General features: G+C 40.0%; 1 protein-coding gene across 5 annotated transcripts in view; it reads right to left on the bottom strand.

Annotated features, from left to right (window-relative positions):
- Positions 1-357: 357 nt before the first annotated feature.
- The window catches only part of srpk2 (SRSF protein kinase 2), a 94,925-nt gene continuing 75,090 nt past the window's right edge, over positions 358-20,192 (bottom strand). For 2 of the 5 annotated variants that reach the window (XM_084733750.1, XM_084733753.1), the window contains 8 exons: positions 20,013-20,053; positions 18,615-18,939; positions 15,236-16,165; positions 12,045-12,145; positions 10,185-10,292; positions 9,993-10,062; positions 6,592-6,684; positions 358-2,710 (listed from right to left, as the gene is read on the bottom strand). In XM_084733750.1, the coding sequence (XP_084589876.1) occupies positions 2,526-2,710; positions 6,592-6,684; positions 9,993-10,062; positions 10,185-10,292; positions 12,045-12,145; positions 15,236-16,165; positions 18,615-18,939; positions 20,013-20,053 (1,853 nt within the window). In that variant the 3' untranslated portion in view covers positions 358-2,525. Of the gene's footprint in view, positions 2,711-6,591; positions 6,685-7,000; positions 7,094-9,992; positions 10,063-10,184; positions 10,293-12,044; positions 12,146-15,235; positions 16,166-18,614; positions 18,940-20,012; positions 20,054-20,192 lie in introns of all 5 variants that reach the window. The other 3 variants (XM_084733751.1, XM_084733754.1, XM_084733752.1) reach the window with 3 other exon arrangements.

The following is a 20,192-nucleotide window of genomic DNA, read 5'->3' as shown; positions in this document are numbered from 1 at the left end:
ACAGCATTTTTATCCCTTGTCCCACATTTTGATTGGTTTCAGTTTTCAAAACTCAAACCACTGCAGGACAGACACTTTTCTAAAACCTGGATTTTTTTCATCCCATGGCTGTGAAGAAAAGATATCTGAGAATGTCGCCTTGGGCTTTTGGAAACACTGATCAACATTTTTTGACATTTTCTAAGCAATTAACTATTAATCGACTAAGATTACTTAAATAATCAACCCATTAATTGACTATAAAAAATCGTTAGTTGCAGCCCTAGTTGGGATCTGGTCACCCTATTTCTGACTCTTTGAGTGAGGTCGACTGACACAGCTTCAAAGCAGACAATTCACTCCATCAATGGCACGGGATCCATTAATTTACAATTTTATTAAATCTGTCAATGAAAAACACAGACAAGAGACGCGATTCTGTCAATGTCATCAGGAAGAACAGTCAGCATGGCTGAAAGAGTGAGATCAGGAGGTTTTGGTGCAAAAAAACTCATCACATACCCTTTATTGCAAAACTGTTGATTTTTTTTTAATCACCATCAAGAGCCCAGACAGAGCAGCACTGTTCAAGTAAGGAGGGAGGGGAGAGGTGACAACTGTGTAAAAAAACTTTCAATAATTATAATAATAATTAATAATAATAATGACAAAAGAAATAAAAACATCTCTAATAGACAAACACAATCACCTCATTATAAGACGAGATTCTGTCACGGTCACAACAACCAGAGAAAAGTTGTTTTCTTTTTTTTCCTCTTTTTTTTTAATGAATTAAATAGTTTTTAAAAATATCTCACCATTTACTTATACTCATCTTTTTTCATTTATTGCGAAAAATAGGCAACTGGACTAATTGTGATGATGCGAGTTTTTTGTGTGTCTGTGTTTGAGTGTGTGTGTGTGACAGAGAGATAGAGATTAAGTGGAGAGATACAGTATAGTGGAACGTCTTGGAGCATTGGCACTGAGAGCAGCAGCAGTGTGTGGCAATGCAGTACTCTCGCTCAGCCACCGGGTGGCACAGTTCAGTCTCAACATTCCTCCAGGGCCAGAGCTATGACGGCCCAAACCTCCCCAACTGTATCAGAGGAAGTCAAGTTATGCCAACGACAGCCTCTGATTTTTGGAATGATGCTTGTGTGTTGAAACTTTGTCCACGGTCGCTTATCTGCGTTGCAAGATCTCAGTTCTATGTACAAAGGTTTCAAATCCCTGAAGGACATCTACAAAGACAAGTGCAACCTCCATGTGGCCATCCCCTTTCTGGAGAAGCTCAGGGATCAAAGGGTTCCTCTATGGGGGGAAAAATCGGGGGAATAGTACCAATCAGATTAGGTAAACGTGCCACAGCAGGACTCAACGGAATTGTTCTTGGGAATTAAAAGTCAGGAATGATGGACCAAGAAGATTTAGGAATGTCAAAAGCTGGAAAAGAAGGGGTTGTAATGTAGTTAGCTTCCTCGGAGGGGGCACCAAAATATCCTAATGTAATCTTTCTAACAGAATGTCCAAGAGAGATGATGTAACAGGAAAGAAACCAGCGAAATGCACAAATAAAACAACGCATCCATCGTCCTTTCATGCTGATCCATCAGTCCCTCCATGCATTTTTAAAAATAGTCTTTTAAGACGAAGCAGTCCTCCTCCTCCGAGTTAAATTTGATTGTATTTTTGTTTTGTTTTTGTTTTTTTTGCTCATCCCGCACTTTTTCTGTCTCTGTCAGAGTGGCAAATGTCAGTGTGGTGCCCCCTGGAGGACTGGCTGCCCTCCAGTTCTCTGAGGTGGCCCCCGGCAGGAGCATGCAGCTCGATTAGGAAAGGGCAGAGCCGGACTGGATTTGTGGAAGAAATCAGGGTGTAAACTTTAAGTCTGATGTGGGTGTTTCTTCCATAGCAGTGTGAGGAAGGCTAAGTGGGGCAATTGGGCTGGAAAGAGAAGAGAAGGGTCTCTGTAGGCAGACTCTCACTCACAAAAACACACATTTGTCTCTGCCTTCGAGGCCCTGGCTGTGTAAAGGTCATGGCAGATGGAGCTCTGGGCCGTCATCAGCGCCACGATGGGGCTTCTCGTTAACTTTTCTTTCACGTCGTTGAAGAGATCAGCGGCTGTCAGTGGCCCATGACTGAGAATTAGGAGGAGATTAGATGGAAGAGACTGGCTGACATCTTGACGGCAGAAGAAAAGAAGAAAGCACGTCTCTTTCAGACTGAGCCTGAGCAGCATTCATCTTCAGATTATCAGATTCTTTTTGGGAGATGTTTTCGAAGACACAGCTACTATGTCACGTTATCTCCATAACCTTGTCTTTACATTCCTTCTGGGAGAGGATGAGGGGCTTGTGTGGGATTTAAGCCTACTAAGATAAGCATGTAATGAATGTGTGGGACGGGGCAGGAATATGTCTTTCTCATCGGCTTGCAGGTTTGCTCTATGCTGTTGTTCCACCGGCTGCCACCAGGGGGTGATGTTTGGGCTAACTGTTGAGGGGACGAGGGGGAGGAGGGTGTCTGAATAGAGACTGCAGCTACGAGTTGATCCAGGGGTGGTTGAGGCATTCGCCGGCCGAGGCCCTCTTCTCGGGAACCATCTCCAGCATGGGCAGAAGGAAGTGGGTGAAGTGGCCGGCGTCCTCGTGCGCCCAGCCGTACTTCTCCACCAACACGTCAAACAGAGACCACGGCTTCAGCTTGGTGATGTGCCGCAGCTCACCTGCAGGGGGCGACGGAGAGCAGAGTCAATGACAGCACAGCAGGATATGAGGAGAAAAGAGAGTTTAAAGGGTTAGTTCACCTAAATAACAAGACATTTTTTTTTAAAAGGATAAGACTGGTGATATTTCTTTTCTTGTTTTTAACAAATCCAAAGGAAAGATATATGATAAACTCATTGCTTTGTTCTTTGTGCATTGCTCTGGCTGACATGTTCCTTCATTACGACCAGTGGTATATTATGAGTAAATTCCACATACACTGTCTGGTGCTGTAAATACACAACAATCAGCTAAATACATATTAATACACAGCTGAAAACAGTCCAAAAAATTCACTATTTACTCCACTGTGAGTAAGATTTGCTGAAAACTACAGTGTCCAGCTGGTTTGGGAAATTACAAAGCCTTTATAAAAAAACTTGAACTGTATATTTGTAATTGGTTTTAAAGATTCACATCATTTGAAGGAACAAATGAGCTTAGGGATAAGTACCACAGACAGTGTAGGGACATCAAAAAGTACTGAGGGACAGACTAAGGCATTGTTATTGTATTTTTTTTTCATGGGATTTGTTGAAATAGGAAAAATATAAAATAACACCAGCTTTATTATTTAACTCACTTTCTAACCATGCAGATAGTTTTAGTTTTACTAGTGAGGATCCTGCCTCTATCTGGACAACAGTTTTTATTAATAAAAGCAGATAATGTACTATCATCTAGGGGAGATCCACATGTAATGACTTGTAAATGTGTCATTAACAGGATAGTCACTGCACGACTGAATGATTAGCCAAACATAAGGCATTTCTTTTTACTTTTCACTCTTGATCACTTAAATAATAATAATAATAATAATAATAATAATAATAATAATAATAATAATGATAATGATGAATGTGACCTAGAATCAATCAGAGCAACAAAACGTTAACGTCATTCTATCAAACCCGCCCCATATTATATAAACGGTGATTGTGATTGGTCCAGACAGATCCAGGACTGGTGAAAATCTGTCTGAACTGGAGGATTGCCAGATGTATCCGCCAGAGCAAATGAAACATGAGCTCACAGGTTCGTCTGACTCTCAAGTTAATTGGAGCTTGTGTTCATACTCAAAACATGACGTAGCATCATTAGTATCTATCCTATAGGGATCACTATGGGAACCTCTAATCGAGTAACCGGGACACTGTTTTTAAAAAGATGTTGCTATTGAATTTTCACATGTAATTTTACAGTGTTTTGTGCACACAAACAAAAAAAAAAAAACATTTAAACATCTCACATTCTATCCAAAACTATCTGCATGGCCAGATTCCACCAGAAGAAAGTAAGAGTTTTTCAGGTTGTTTGGGTGAAGTGACCCTTTAATCAGATGCCCTATGAGGCCATGATTCTGCAGGCTCCAGCCAAACACCACAGCAGCTGATTTCACTGATTAGTCCACCTTCTCTGTTTGAACGAGTGCTAATCAGCGAGGTGCCGTACCTGTAGAGTTTTGGCTGAAAACCACGAGGACAGACGGCAAGAAGAGGTGGACGGAAAGAGAGAGAGTGAGGTGCAGACGTGGTGGAAACAGACAAGGAGAGGAAGGTGTTCATTATTAACGAGCAGAGGAAAATGATTGGCTGGGAGCACATGACTGACGGAACAGGAAAAAGTATGAGAGAATGATTAATGATGCAGGCGATCGAGGCCAAAGGGGGCGACTTAAACCATGGCTGCCATGGTAACCTCTCCTTCCTATACACTGATTGGAAGACACAACATGGGGGAAAGAAAGCCAAGACTTCCCTGATACTGTACTGTGCGTGATGTCCAACAGCAACATAAATATTTACAGCATTCTCCATTAATGAATCACAAATTGCTGAATGTTTATAATATTTAGGTATGCATTCTTATGAAAGCTGAATATCAGTGTGCATGAAGGGCAACAAGGTAAAAAGGCCGCTCGATTGCACTGCACGGCCAAAGGCAGCATGGCAGACAGGAGAAGCCCAGAGAGACAGAGCGAGAAAAGTCAGACCAGATTAACAGAGCGCCAGGAGATAAAAGGGAGAAGAACATTGAGACATCAAGTGCAGGCTCAGACCTCAGATAGAGACAACATCAAAGGCAGAATATTCAGGTCTCATGACACATTATGAAGAATATATGAGCAGAAAGGGAAGGAGATCGAGAGGAAGAAAAAAGAGAATAAATGAGAGAGTGCAAGGGTTATCAGCTGTACCAAACACAGATCCATACACACTTACCAGGCTCATAGATGAGCAGAATCATTCAGGTGTGTGTGACACACTTTAGACCTTACATGCAGTTAAAGGTAAAGCCTTTCTGCTCTGTGTATACTGTAGGGCTGGGAGTATAACTTCATAATCTACTGATATTGTTAATACTGCTACTGTAATATTACCAGAGTAGACCAGCTCCTGTGTGGAAATGATCAAGTTATTGATCCTAACTTTGATACAGTCTATAATAATTGATTACTTCTAATTGGTGGTATTGTTTTGTCTATTACAAGCTGGTTTTCTGAAGTCTATATTCTGATACATTTCCTTATTATTCTGTTGACTCTGACTGCATCATCTGGCACTATAATGCAACAAAGAAGTATCTGAATGTTGATTTAGTAGGGATGGGCGATAAAGTTTAAATCAATATTAGAATATGAGGTAACACTTCATCTAAAGTGCACTATGGGGGCATTCATAGTGTATTATAATGTATTCATACTGCTTTATGACTATACTCTGATTCTGATGCACTACATCAGTGGTTTGCAAACTTTTTCGGGTATTCCCTACTTCAGAAGGCGAAAAAACTTTATGCCTCACACCCTGCATTTTTTTTTAGTTTAATAAAAAAGGATTCAAGTTGAATTTTAGTAAAACGATCCTCAGTATAATAGCATCTCCACACTTCTGTTTTGTTATTTTCCTTACATAAATCATTCTCATTTGACTAAGTTACTTTGTTTCATTTTTTCCCAGTTATTCTTATATTATTTATTTATTTCCCCCTCCTAATATAGGTATGAACAAAAAAGTAATTTTTTCTTCCTGTATATTTATTCGATTTCTCTGGAGTCCTGAATGAAAAATTTCATTCATCCCTACTTATTGAGACTATGTATGGACATTGAAGGAAAAAGGGAAGTACATCTTGATGCATCTATAATAATGCATGCTTCATTATAATATTTGGTTAGTGATCAGTAAAGTCTGATGTATTTTCATGCATTTAAAAGAATCTATGCTGCATCACAGGTGATTATAATGTAAGCTGCCAAAATGCAGTCAACCTGTAGTTTATCATATGTCAAGAGCATCTATAAGACACTTGATCTTGTAATTCATATTAAGTTACATCTATAATGTTTTACGACTGTTGGTATAGTGCATCAAGGCATTATGTGTGTTTGAGTGTAGTCGTAAATCCTAATGAGTGCATTATAATTCACTATAATTGCCTCCATAATACACAATACATGTGATCTTCATATAAAATGTCAAATATATTTTTTGTGATTTATGTCTTAGAATAACTCTAACTTTGACAGTGAGTATATTTTTGTGAATAATGCGCCTTTTTGCAGCAGTTCTTTCAATCAAAGAAACGTCTGTCTAACAGGAAACACAAAAGTGTCTATAATAATGAATTATCGTCCCAACTCTGCAATTAAATATTCAAGTTGCTGTGATTGAAAACTTACCTGAAACTATCTGAACTGACCTAATTTAAACTACTGTAGCAGTACGCCAAACTTTACTACTCTAAAAACCTGATCTCGGTCTCAAGACCTTATACGATAGTTATTGCTATGACAGTCCTACCCTCCAGCTAACCAACCACTAACCACGGTGTCGTTTACCTTTCTTGGAGAAAAACTCTCGGCTGTACTTCCCGGCAGCGACCACTTTGCGTGGGACCTTCCCAAGGAGCTCCATGATCAGAGCGATGTGGTCTGCCCACCACCACATACATCACAGAGGGAACAGGCACGGTTCAGCATTACAGCATGCACACACACATCAACACGACTGGCTGCATGGGACTGACACACACTGCTGCCTGAGAGCACTGCATGGACACACTCACAGAGGGACAGTTTGGGATTTTATAGGACTGTTCCCACCGTTTTCAGTCACATTTTCAATTAATTCATCCAATTACTTCACAAAATCAGTGTATATGGTGTCCTGACTGTCTGCTAGTGTCCATTTTTGTCTGTTTTAGACATCTGTGTGTCCCAGTCCCACCAGCTCTCTGGCCAGCGCTACCTCTTCGGTTGAAGAACTCCCGGGAATATTTTCCAGAGAGCGCAAAGTGCCTCGGAATACAGCCCAGCAGCTCTATGATGTGGGCTATGTGGTCTATGGAGGAGAGAGGGAGGAGGGAGGGAGGAAGAGGAGGAGAGGGGAAAGGAAAAAGGAAAATGCCAACAAAAATGAAAAGGACGAAAAGGAGAGAAAAGGGACAGACAAAAGAAGTGGGGAAATAATTGAAAGAGGAGGACAGATGAAAGTAAAATGTAAGTAAATCATAAAGAGGGATGGATTGTGGGTAAGAAAATAGAAGCAGGAACAGGAGGTGACAGGTAGAGAAGATCACAGAGGGGTTAGGGAGGAATAAAAAGAGAAGGGAAAGGAAGGAAAAAAGAGACAGTCACAGACAGTAAAAGGAGAAAAACCCGTGTTAGTGAGCTGTGCCTCCACAGCAGAGGTGATGAAATGAAATGATCAGCCTTTGGAATGAAAATAAAAGTGACATGCATTCAGACGCAAGAACTGAATGAACTGGAACCCAGAGCTACATTTTCAATTTGGCCTCAATGGCGGCGGGAGATCAAAAGGTGTCTCTGTGCAAATCAGGATGTCATGATAAATCTGACAGCGGCTTATTGCCTGTGCAAAAAATGCAAAACGAGGTTAACTGTGTGTCACGTGCAATGAGGAAAATAACACAATGAGCTGGTGAGATCAAAGATCAGAGGCGATGAAGAGATCGAGGACTGAGGTGAGGATGAAGGTGCACCGTTTGAAAATGTGCTGTATTTGAGAAGAAATGAAGTAAGGAGAAGTTAATGACTGGAGTTGACATGCAAATGTGAGGACTGTATTGCTTTATAGACCTGAATATAGATACACAAATACTCACATAATACAGTAACTGTGTTGCAGCATGTTGCTCTTGCATTAAATTTACTGTTAACTATTTTACAGTTTCCTGGAAATCTGTTGCTGCAACAGTCCAGATGTTGAGCACAATGACAGGAGCTGTGTGAGCTCTCTGTGTATCTATAACCTGACCGAGTCAGTGGGGTGAAGATGAGTGGAGGCATAGCAGCAGAATTAAAGGACAGGATTTACAGTTGACAGTGGATAGGAGGATTTGGGGAGAGGGATGGCTATATTTTAAACTAAGCTCACTTTAGGCCATTTTTTTAATCAATTTACAAAACAGTTAGTATTCATCTAGTACAGCTTGTGTCCATTGTTCAGATGCATCATCAGAATCAGTTAGTTCCACTTGTGAAAATAGATGACACGTTTGCAAAACAACAAATGCATACTTGAAACTGCATTGTGTTCACTGATGTTGCGGCAAAGAAAACCTCCTCAGAAAGGAAAGAAGGAAAGTAACCTTCTTTTTCAACACTACATTAAATCATGAAATCAAAGTTCACCCTTGCAGTCAACACAACACAACAGAAAATAAAAAACAAATGCTTTTATGTTTAGTTTTTATTAGGAAAAAGCTTAAGAATATTGAGCCTCATGCATGAATTGTTTGAATGCATAGGTTTGATTTTAAATTTAAGAACTTTTGTGGCATTCATCAATACTCGAGTACTTCCCATTTGTTCTTAGGCAATATGTGAGCTATAATGTACAGCAGGTCATTACTGCGAAAGCCTTGTAATGGACAAAAAAAGGTTAGAGGTTCTGACACCAGTTGGCACATCCCAGTCATACACTGCCTGAAAGATCACAGTTTATTCAGTTTAAATACTGTGGCTCAGCAGACCCAGATAAACTGACTGTACTTGTACGCACATCAAGGCACCAGCACCACATCCGTTTACCTATCTTAATAGAAAAAAAATCAATAAATGTCCAAATAATACGCGATGCTCAGAATCACATCTTGAACTCTGTGGCTGGCTGACCGGCGGGGATGCACGACCCGGCTGCACCTGACTGCACCCTGACAGAGAAACCTCTCCAGTGCACTCATCCATGTTTGTTGAAAAGTTTTTTTTTTTTTTCTATTTGCTGCCCTCAGGTGGCATTTCCTCTGCCTTTTCTTCTTTTTTTTTTCCAAGTTTAACTTTACCCGTCAAATGTCAGTAGCTTGTTGCTTTGTGGTTTGCACACGGCACTTCAGTCTGCTGTCCTTTTATGGATCCACTGAGGTGTTTCTGTATGCTAGCTGCAAATTTCCTGGCACTTGTATCCAATTTAAGATGAAACACAATTCATCAACATACTCAGGTGGGTAAGAACAAACTCAGTTGTCAGTACACAATAGTTCCTACTTGGTTTTGCATTTCATTTTGTTGTTTTCGTTTTGTTTTTCACTGAAAAAAGTGTTTGGAGTATTCTCTGCATTTAAACCTGAAAACAGAAGCGACAAACTAATCAAAAACTCAACTGACTAATCTTAAATGTTGGGAAAGAGACCTTGTCGCCACTCTTAACAAATGCTACTACTACTACTACTACTACTACTACTACTACTAATAATAATAATAATAATAATAATAATAATAATAATAATAAAACAACATCAAAAGTCAAATTGTTGCAAAATGTAAGAAAAAACAAGAGAGCATTCATGCATGGGACCCAACATAAGCATTAAGTTTCCTGGTGCAGTCAGTACTCAGTGTGCACTTGTGTTAAATGTAAAGAAAATACCAAAAAGTTAAGTGAATGCATTTGAAGTTGTGACTTCATTACATTTACAACGTTAGCAGCAATGCATCTCAACAATGGATGTTAAATAGACATGTTAAATTAATCACAGTTTTAATTAGAACAATTCACGAAATATTTAAGACACTTTGCTTTTGTATTTTTGTTGTACACTGAACATTTTCTATCTTTTTAATCTGTCCACATCTAATGTACTGCAGATCAAGCCTTCACTTTCGACAAACAATATTCAACTATGATTCCCCCGTGGAGTACATTCAAATGAAACATTTGTTTGTATCTATTTTTGGAAATTACATTTGTGCGTGTACGTCACAGAGATTTAAATACTCACCCTCATCACGGGAGTAGTCCTCTCCAGAGTGGGGCTCAAACAAGTAATCTCCAGTAGCCAGCTCAAAAGCCTGCCAGAGATCAAAAATGGTACTGTACTCCAGTCTACACCGAGTGTATGTGTGCATAATTGAAAAGGAAGTATATACAGTATGTATGTAATGTACTGTATATATGTATGTGTTCGGCTCACCATGCAGGCAGTACTCCAGATGTCTGCAGGGGTACTGTAACCAGCTCCTATCAGGACTTCAATGGAACGGTACTGTCTTGTCTGGATGTCCTCTGTAAAGTGCTTGTGCTGCACAGAGAAGAGGAGAGAAAAGAAAAGTAATGTAGTACTATATTACTGCAAGTTTGTGTATTTTTTACAATACAAATATAATAATATAATATACAGGATTATGTAATCTGGACACAAATAGGTAACTTTATTCCATTACAGTTACAGATAAAAAAGAAAATTTCACAATATTTTGCCTTTAAATCAATCAATCAATAAATAAATAACACGGAACATAAAACACTTATAGCTGCAATGGTTTATCGATTATTAATCAACTATTAGATTGATCTGCTTTGATAATTGATTAATTGTTTGAGTGATTTTTGAAAAAAAGTCATAATTCTTTGATTTCAGCTTCTTAATTGTGAATATTTCCTGGTTTCTTTACTCCTCTCTGACAGTAAACTGAATATTTTTGAGTTGTGGACAAAACAAGACACGAACAGTTGTATGAAAACATACAGTACAAACAGTCCTCTTGAAACAATAATGTGTTTCTGCATATTTTTCCACAAAAGTATACTTTACACACAAAAAAAAACCTTAAAATGCATCTACTCACTTTGCCACTTTAAAAATGACAGAATCTATGAATATAAACATTTTGTCAATTTCTAAAGTTTTCTTGCTGGACACAAGATATTTCCGACTTCGCTCCAGGTCCATTCTGAGTGTATGGGTTCAGGTAGCTCCAGGTTTCTAAAACATCAAATTGTACATGTTGCACACTGGACCAGGACTGACTAGCTCTTAAAAGGACAGTTCATCCACCCAGCTGTGAGGAGTTTAATGGAGGAATTATTTTCTTTCTCGTAGATTCTACTGCTCAAAGCAAGTTAAGTTATTTTACCATAGAAAGAAATCAGTTCCTACATGAAACTGCTCACAACAAGATCTGTGGATTATCTTGTGTAACTGGGCCATGATTTCTGTAAAGAGACACTGTTGTTGAATTTTTCAAATGTGTTCGTGTCCAAACCTCTGCAAGTCACACCAAAACTATTTGGATGGATAAACAGCACTACAGGCTGGAGGAAAAACAGTGTCAAACTCATACATCATTCTGTCCCATGACGCTCGAACATCAAATTGTAGGAACAAGAGGAAAAACAGATTTTGAAGTGGAAGGCGTAGTATCTGTCATTTCTTCCTCATAAACATTTGCCTGAGGAAGACATCTAGTTGGTTAGATAATTGATGGATAATAAAATTACAGGGATGTGTGATTCCAGTGTGTGGGCACTGTTTGGATTGCAATTTTACTGGTTATAATTCTCCTGGAAAAACCTCTGGCGACAAGTCCAGCCAGAGCCTCCTACACTGACAAGGTTTATTGTTTATTGGGAATAGGAAGCCCATTAGTTGCTAACAGGGTCACAATTCTTCTTCCTGGGGTCCATATATAAAACATAACAGAGATGTACAACACACATTACACCTCCTCCCACCCTCCCCACCAGATATCACAGCATTAACATCGAGCTGGCCCAGCAAACTTATAACAAAATGATAATAATAACTGGAAAAAGAAAAAGATTTATGCAAAACAGTAAAACTAAAAGTACAAACTGCTAGAGCCAACTTCATCGTACTGGAATTATTTATAAAAGACAACTTTAACCCCGTGCTGCTGCTTCCCTGTGACCTTCTGGTTGCAGCTAAATCACGTGAGGTTTTCAAACAGAATTTAAAACGGCTTCGGCCCTGAGTATTTAAAAAAAATGCTTTAAATCAAATCATATAAAAATCCAAGATACTGCATCTTACCACCCAGCAGGCATTTCCGAGATCAGCGATTTTGACTCGAATAGAGTCAGCATTGCGCGGGTCGAGTGGGTTGATCAGGAGATCTGCAGCTCTGGCCCTGACTGGGAGGAGACGAAGTGAGAAAGAGCAGAGAGTTAAAACAAAGACAATAAACAGAGAGTAGACTTTTATTACAGACGGGGGACTCTACAGCTTTTTCACAAGGAATCAAAATAAGAGAAATTTGATCCTTACTTTGTCCTGTTGACCTTTTCAGAGTGTCATTTAACTGGAAAACAGACTTAATGTGGTGTTTGCACTCTCTGAGACATTTTGTTTGAGGAGACGTGATCCTAGAAGTGTCGCTAACGCTGGAAAGTTGGAGTCTAAATCATTGATCATAAAATGACTGTTGTTGGTGGATGAATAATGTTGCTGGTGAGTCATTAATAAAACCCAAAGGAGATATTTGGAGATTAAAACATATTAATGATCAAATGGATTATCTTACCAGGCCGCTATAATATTTAAGATAGAAAATCTAAACACAGTGAGGATTATTCATGTTCTGATGATTTGTCACCTCACCTAAGATACAAATTAACTCTAATTATTATTATGCTGTTTTCCTTTTATTTATCCTTGCCATGTGAAATTCTCATAAACATGTAGATTAAAATTTGTTTTTCAACAGAGACCTTGGCAAGAAAGAAGCATAAATCAGGCTGCACAAACTCATTTGTTGATACAGTATGAAAGAAAGCTGATTAATAGAGATGAAAAGTATTGACAGGCAGTGTAGTGGGCTCAATGCATATCAGTCCTTATTTTAAAACATATTATTGCATGTATTTTGTTGTTGTATTTTTTTATCACAGATCACAAAGCCCCAAGTGTTCAGTATTATGAAAAAAGGACATGAATAATTCCATTAATAAAGTGTATAAAATACACAAATTAAACTCTAATTATGACAGAAAGAAAACCCATTAACATGAAATGTTATTTTCATTATCATTCATTCTTATTTTTATTATAACAGCTTAATTTGTGTATTATTTATTTGTATACTAATTTAGTTTCAGTTTAATTTCATTATAGATATTTTCATATAAGATAAATGTTTCTGGAGCTAAACATAAAACTGAAAATGAAACAGAAAATTTTGTCTAAAATATTTCACTAATTATAGGTTCATTTATAATTTAACACAATTTATTCATGTGATTATTTATCTCTTACACCACGGCTGCTGATAATCCTCCCTTCTGATTGGCTGGAAGGTGTGGATTAATTTTTAGAAACCAGACAGTGTAAGTCAACACCGACTGTACCTGATTGTTTGCAGTTATAAATTGATGCGACAGTATTAGATTTGTTAGGCTGAGCCAAGAGCTTGGTGGCAGGGTTATTTTTGTAACCAGCAACAAACGAAAAAAAAAGGTAGTTTCTCCGTGATGTACAAAGTGTTTGATAGTTGCACAATTCAGGACATCTAATTAGTGAATGCTCAGAGGAGGAAAGAAGACTGAAAAAGGAGAAATACATAAGGTTAGCAGTGGTGAGGCTGGTAGCCTGCAGCTGGCAGGGAGGAGAGGTCCAGAGGTGGAATTCAACCCAAAACACACCGAAAAGAAAGAGCACAGGAGATGATGATAAGATGAGCTACAATGAAAAGGAGATAAACCGTGCAAAAAGGTGTATATAAGGTATTATATCAGTTATAATAAGGATAAAACACCTGAGCACTATATATATGTCAGTGAATTGTTTTTATAGATTTAAGGATGTATACATGCGTGTGTCATGTCAGTTAAGAATCACTCCTGGTCAATTACAAGAGATTCTCATGAGGCAGGAAGCAATGAAAGGGGCTGATATAAAAGTGGTAAAACGGTTGTACATAAAAAAATCTGCAATAAAGCTGCTGGGATCTGAGAGCCACAACGTCAGCGTCTAGCCAGTCATTGTGAGAGAGCATGGAATCAGCTGAACACGCTGTAAAACAGGGCTGTCCCGAATGCTTATTATGGACCTCAGCAGTAATCAACAGCGAATACTTGAAGCTTTGGTCGTGTGTGTGTGTGTGTGTGTGTGTGTGTGTGTGTGTGTGTGTAGTGTTGGGCAGTACTGGACTCAGCCACACATTTCTTTGTTAAACTGAGGTCTGAACTGAAGCATGACGTTCACTGCTGTGAGTGAGAGGGATGTCAGAGCACAAATGTTTCTACACTTTAACTATGCTATTAAAAGTGTTTGCCTTTATCATGGGAGAATATCACACGTTTGGCCGGGTGGGTCAAGTGACAAAGCAGCGTTCAGAGTAAGTTATTTATAACCTACAGCCTTCCACCTTCTCTTCCCCTCTGTCTCATACATGCATGCTGTGCATCAAAGCATCATGCTCGTGCTGCCAGTGTTCTGTTGGTCTGTGAACCTGCGCTGAAGCTACTATGTCTTGGAGGTCTGAGAGATGATGAAGGCAGCAGGGGAGAAATGAATCCAAGGCAGCACTGCTTGCTGTGAACGTCAGAGACACAGGGAGGGAGAAGCAGGATAGCAGCAGCAACTTCGGAGCAAGCTTGACACAGACCGAAAAAACACTGGCCGCATGAGCAACACTGAGGTGGCAGAGAAAATATATATTTTGATGGTCTAATTCTATTTTTTCCATTTGAATCAGTCAGTACAGCCCCACTGTAAAATGTGTATTTGTAAGGGTAAAAAATGTGGGAAATAGAGTGAGTTAAAAGGCCCTTTTTTGTGTTTTGCTGCAGAAATTTCTGTTCCTGGTTAACATTAGACTCAGTGGTGCAGCTGGATGACACTACTGTCACATTGGGGCTCGTAGTGCAAAATGTGCACATCTGTTTGCTTAGATGGTTAAATTGTGTGAAAGAGGACAAACTTTTCTACGTGCTGATGAAAAAATAACGGACGCAGAGTGAAAATTGTGCTAGTGATGAGAAGCTGATGGAAGTCGGCTTAACCTCACTCTGCATTTGATGCTTTCAAACTCATATCATTCTGCCCATTCCTTCAAATAGAGCAAAAGATCCGGAAAAACACTAAAAATAATTAAAGTATTGAACATACAACTGGTTTGGGATCATCCCTCACATACCGAACACTTTAGGGCTCTGTACTGGATTTCTTTAGTCTGTAAATGTGTGTATGTGTAAATCATTGTGTATCCAGTAACCACCTCTTACCTTTGGGTGTGTCCCCTGTACTTGAGGACGACACAGTGCGACTGCGGTCAGCTGTGGGGCTGTTGGGTGACGGGCCTGCTCCGATGTCTGCCGTCCCAACGGATATGGGGTTTCCCGGCACAGGATCCAGGGGCAAGTCGGGGAAGATGGGGATCCGGTGGCGGTCACTGGAGCCGTTGGTCAGCCCCTGCTCGGGCAGCTCACCGTTATACATCTCATACCCCGAGCTCAACGAGTTATCCCTGTCCGTGTAGCTGAGCTCGGACTCCACCAGGGGGCAGAGCAGAGGCTCCGGGGTGGGCGAAGGAGGCGGAGGCGTGCCGGGGTTCGGTTTCAGTCCCTCAGACCCCAACAAAACGTGACCATTGGTTTTAGCCGAATTGGTTTTGTTGTTGCAGGGTATGATTGGGACGGAGATGGTGTCTGTGAGGAGATCTGCGGTCGTGTCATCGTCCTCGTCTTCGTCATCTTCATCCTCCTCCTCTTCCTCCTCCTCATCCTCGTCCTCTTCATCCTCCCCCTCCTGCTCTTTTGTCTCCTCTTCCTCTACTACCACTGCCTCCTCCTCCTCCTCTGTTTTGCTCTCATTCTTTGGCTCCTCTGTCTCAGTCTCCTCTTTGTCAGTCTCTTTCTCCTCCTCCTCTTCTTCCACCTCCTCCTCCTCCTCCTCGACCTTCTCCTCCACCTCTTCCTCCTCATTCTCATCCTCTGTCCCTTTTAACCCCTCCTCCTCCTCCTCCTCATCCTCTTCCTCCTCCTCCTCTACCTCTGCTTGTGTTGGATCTCCGTTACCTTCCTCTGTGCTGGGGGGAATGGGGATATCTTTTTCAGCTGTAGGCGTCGGCTCCTCCTCCTCTTCTTCCACCTCTTCATCGGGGTCGTCCTCGGTGATGTGGAGCACCTCGCTCTGCTCCTGGGGAGGCGCCGCGCCTAACATGGACAGAGGAGAAGAAAACCAGTTAAAACAGGAAGTGGGTGGGAAGGAGATGTAGTCAAAGACGGTGTAGGCAGCGAGGAAAACGGCGTGAAAAGAGAATAAAGATCGCAGAAGGAGACAAACGAGAGAATAGGAGAATTAAAGAGACAGAAGGTGGTGAGACAGAGGGTGGAGGAGGGAGACGGAGAAAGACTGTTTTTTTTGTGAATCAGCCTAGCCTCCCATACACAGTGGGACTTGCGTGGGCCGAGTGGTTGGAGCCAATCCACCTCCTATTCATTCACAGACAGACCTGCATACACGTACAGTACTCACACTCACTCATGCTGCAGATCTGTAAAAGCTTTAGAAAATCAGCCTTCTACTGTAGATGCTGACAACCTGAATACATTAGAAAGTACAAGATAACCTAAATATGTTGCTCACATTTCCTTCATGTAGATTTCACTTAAAGAAAGAAAGGACTGTACACCACATGGTTTAAATTAATAATGAATGCTGGCACCCAGTATGTTAAACGAACTAAAAATAACAAACTGGTGACTTTAAATGAATGCAAAGTAGAATGTGCTTAGATTCCTGCTAGGAGACAAGAGTCAAAGACAGGATTCATCCAGTAGGAGCTTTTTGAAGCTGACACCATTACAAATAGAACCAACAGAACTACAACAACCAGCACTGATCCCAGAAGATCACATACACACCAAAACTGACTAACTGCCTGCACCATTAATGTACACTGACTGTCCAATATCAGCATTTCAACTTCAAACTGTGCAATATCAACATTTCACTAAGGTATACTATAATTTTTACTGTGCGGCATCAATATTTCCTATGTGCAGCGGTGTCAATTATACTGCTGACTGTTTCTTGTTTATATTGTATATATTTCTCCTATTTCTTATATTTCCTCTTGTTTATATTGTTCCTATTTTCATATTTTCTCTGGTTTAGTTTTTTTCTTTATCAATTATTGTTTTTCATTGATGCTTCTTTCTATTTTGCTCTCCACTTTGCTGCTGTAATGCAGCAGATTTCCCCGTTGTGAGACTAATAAAGGACTGTTTTATTTTGTTTTGTCTAGTCCTATCTCATCAATATTTTTGGACTGAACCTTTTTATTTTTTCTGTTTCACAAGACTAGGAAGGAATTGAAAATTTGTTTCTCATAAAATGAGATAAAATAAGTTCAGTTCAGCTGAACAAGTTTAGAGATACAGTCAAGGATACTCTCAATGCATTCTGAATGTAAAAATGGATTCTGTGATTATCCAAGAGTGTCCTCTTTATAGACATTTCACTTCATGCTAATCACATGCAGTTTTTTGCACGATGTATAAATGTGTTATTTTCACCTATTCTATTAGAATATTTCTGCACACTGGGTTCTTTTCTGGGTATAACTTGAAAGCTAAGACTTGTGGACTCAGTGAGCACAGCTGTATTGTGTTATTATGTGATGATGCTGGTTCACACAGTAGCCTTTTCATTACAAGAGGCACTTTTTTGAAACTTCACGTCTCTGTATAACATGACTTATTGTGACCTCAAAGGTAACTGTAGCCTCGTGAAACTTCACAACCACAAACCGAGACGTGGGGCATTTGAAGTATGGATGGCTTCCCAGGTAACAATAAAGTGGGTTCTGAGCAATTCCCAATGGCTGTAGCACTGTGCCCAAGACAAGTTTTACCTTCAGGGACAATAAAATTTATTGTTTGATTCTGTTCTAGTAGTACTCGGCATCCAAATACAGAAATCCCCAACAAAGTTTTTGGTACTAAATCACAGAATGAATTTTCTCCTGCGTCCTGGGCCACACTGAAAGACCACCTATTTAACTTGCATCCAATAGTTACATCAATCTGTGTTATTGTAATGCAAATTATGTGCAGTGGATGTTTGTGAAGACACGAGTTACCCCAGACTCCCTTCATAAAACATGCTATTTTGAGAGTTGTTGAGTAAGAAGAAACTTTCTAAACTTTGTGAAAGGCTGTCTACAACAAATTCTTAATTATCACAGTGCATATATGGATATACATATATCTTTCGCATTAATGTCTTTTATTGTGGAAAAAACGTGTCTGTTTGTCTCAGTGAGCCGCCCATTAAAAACGCATTTTGCAAACATGTTTATTTGCATATAGAGTGGGGAAGAAAAATGGCTATAGCGAATTCTTAATTCTCAGTTGTGTCTTATTATAAATTCAGCTCCGTGGTTCCTTGGGATGAACACTTTTACTCTTTCTCTTGACGTCTCTCTTTGTCCGTGACATAAAAACATCAGATTTCCTCACAGTCAGAAAAAGCATCGCCCCGGTCATAGTTAAGTTATGAAATCTCAGCTGGTTTGATCTATGATCTATAACATTTCTATTTGGTGTTGGCAACAAACAAAAACGGGCCTCTGTTAACTCTCAGGATCACATGACTCACATGTGTGATTGGTCAACCTGATGGGCCTCTCCCTCTCTCCTCCCTCCTCCTCTTCATCTTCCCCATCCTCTTCATCATCATCGTCCTCGTCGCTCTCTCCCAGGGCCATGCTGGGGCCCACCTGCGTTTGCGGCGGCTGCTGCAGTGGTGAGGACGGGTTGAGTTCATGCTCCCCTTTCTCTACCCCTTCTTTGGCTCTCTCCTCCCTCTTCTCAGCCTCTCGCTCCAGAGCTTCGATCTCCAGCATCCGTCTCTCCAGCAGCTCCGCCTGCCGCTTCTGTTTCTTCTTCAGCTTTTTCTTCTTGTTCTTGGAAATCTTTCCCACCTGGGACAAAAAGAAAAACAGTAGAGGAAGAGTCATGAAGGAGGACAAAACACGAATGAATGGCAGGTTTTCAAGAGTAGAACGTTTGGATACTTATTTGGAAAGTTATGTTAAATTATGTGATTTTGAATTTCTCAATTATGGGTTGAGAAAATTCTCCTGCTTATTAAAGGACCAGTCTGTTGGATTTAGTGGCTAGCAGAGTGGTTGCAGATTACAAACATCTTGCCTCACACTCCCCTTCCAAGTATGTAGGAGAACCTACAGTAGTCAAGAAACTCATGAAGAACATAAAAGGCTGCATCTAAAGCCAGACTTTGGTTTGTATGTTACGGGCTCCTGGGAAGCTTCCAAGTTAGAGGACCTACAATCTCTGTCTATATAAATGGCTCTAAGGTAACGAAAACAAAGAAATTCTTATTTTCAGGTAATTATACACCAACCAAAACACACTTATGATTATCATATTACATTTCTGCCACAATCTGCCAATAAATCCCTGAAAATCTTACACACTGGACCATTTAAGGCCATAAATCAGTTTCTTACTCTGAAGAAACAATTTCCTGACAAATTTTGATCAGCTTTGGTTATCTTAAGAGAAATTTCTGCATTAATGAAAAATCTCTCTCTTTCTCTATGCAATCCACAACCTCACCACTAGCTGCCACTAAATCCTAGACACTGGCCCTTTAAAACCTCAAAAATGCTTTGTCATAAAGCTAAAAACAGAGCTTTTTTTCTTAGTTTAAGAAAAGATTACATTTTCTGTTTCTCTAACAGGGATATGCAAAGAAAGTAATTTCTAATTTCACTGCAACTAGTGTGGTGAAAATTACTCTGCAACCCTAATTACTGAAGTTTCAATAAACAAACATCTGTTCTAATGTAGAGTGACTGCCAATGGGACAATATGAGTATTGCCTATAAATATTGTGATGCACTAAATATCCTCAGTGTCTCACACCAAACCGAGTGACATGCTGCATGTACCTTGTTTTGACTCTCTGTGTATGTGTTTGTGTGTGTGTTTATGTTTGTGTGTGTGTGCATTCCTCTCATTTCATACTCACATCTGTTGTACTCACCGGTTTGAGCTGGGGGGCTGTGCTAACTGACAGACAGAAAGAAAAACAACAACAATCAGAGGCCTCATCAACGTGTCGCCAACATCAATCCGCCACACAGCCGAGTTCACGCTACATTCAATACTGTTACTCGTCTGGAAAGAAAAAATCATTAGGTTTTGCGCA

This window comes from Lutjanus erythropterus, chromosome 13 (genome assembly GCF_056507025.1).
Source record: "Lutjanus erythropterus isolate fLutEry1 chromosome 13, fLutEry1.hap2, whole genome shotgun sequence".
Classification (NCBI taxonomy): domain Eukaryota; kingdom Metazoa; phylum Chordata; class Actinopteri; order Lutjaniformes; family Lutjanidae; genus Lutjanus; species Lutjanus erythropterus.
This window is presented reverse-complemented; position numbering and strand designations above follow the sequence as displayed.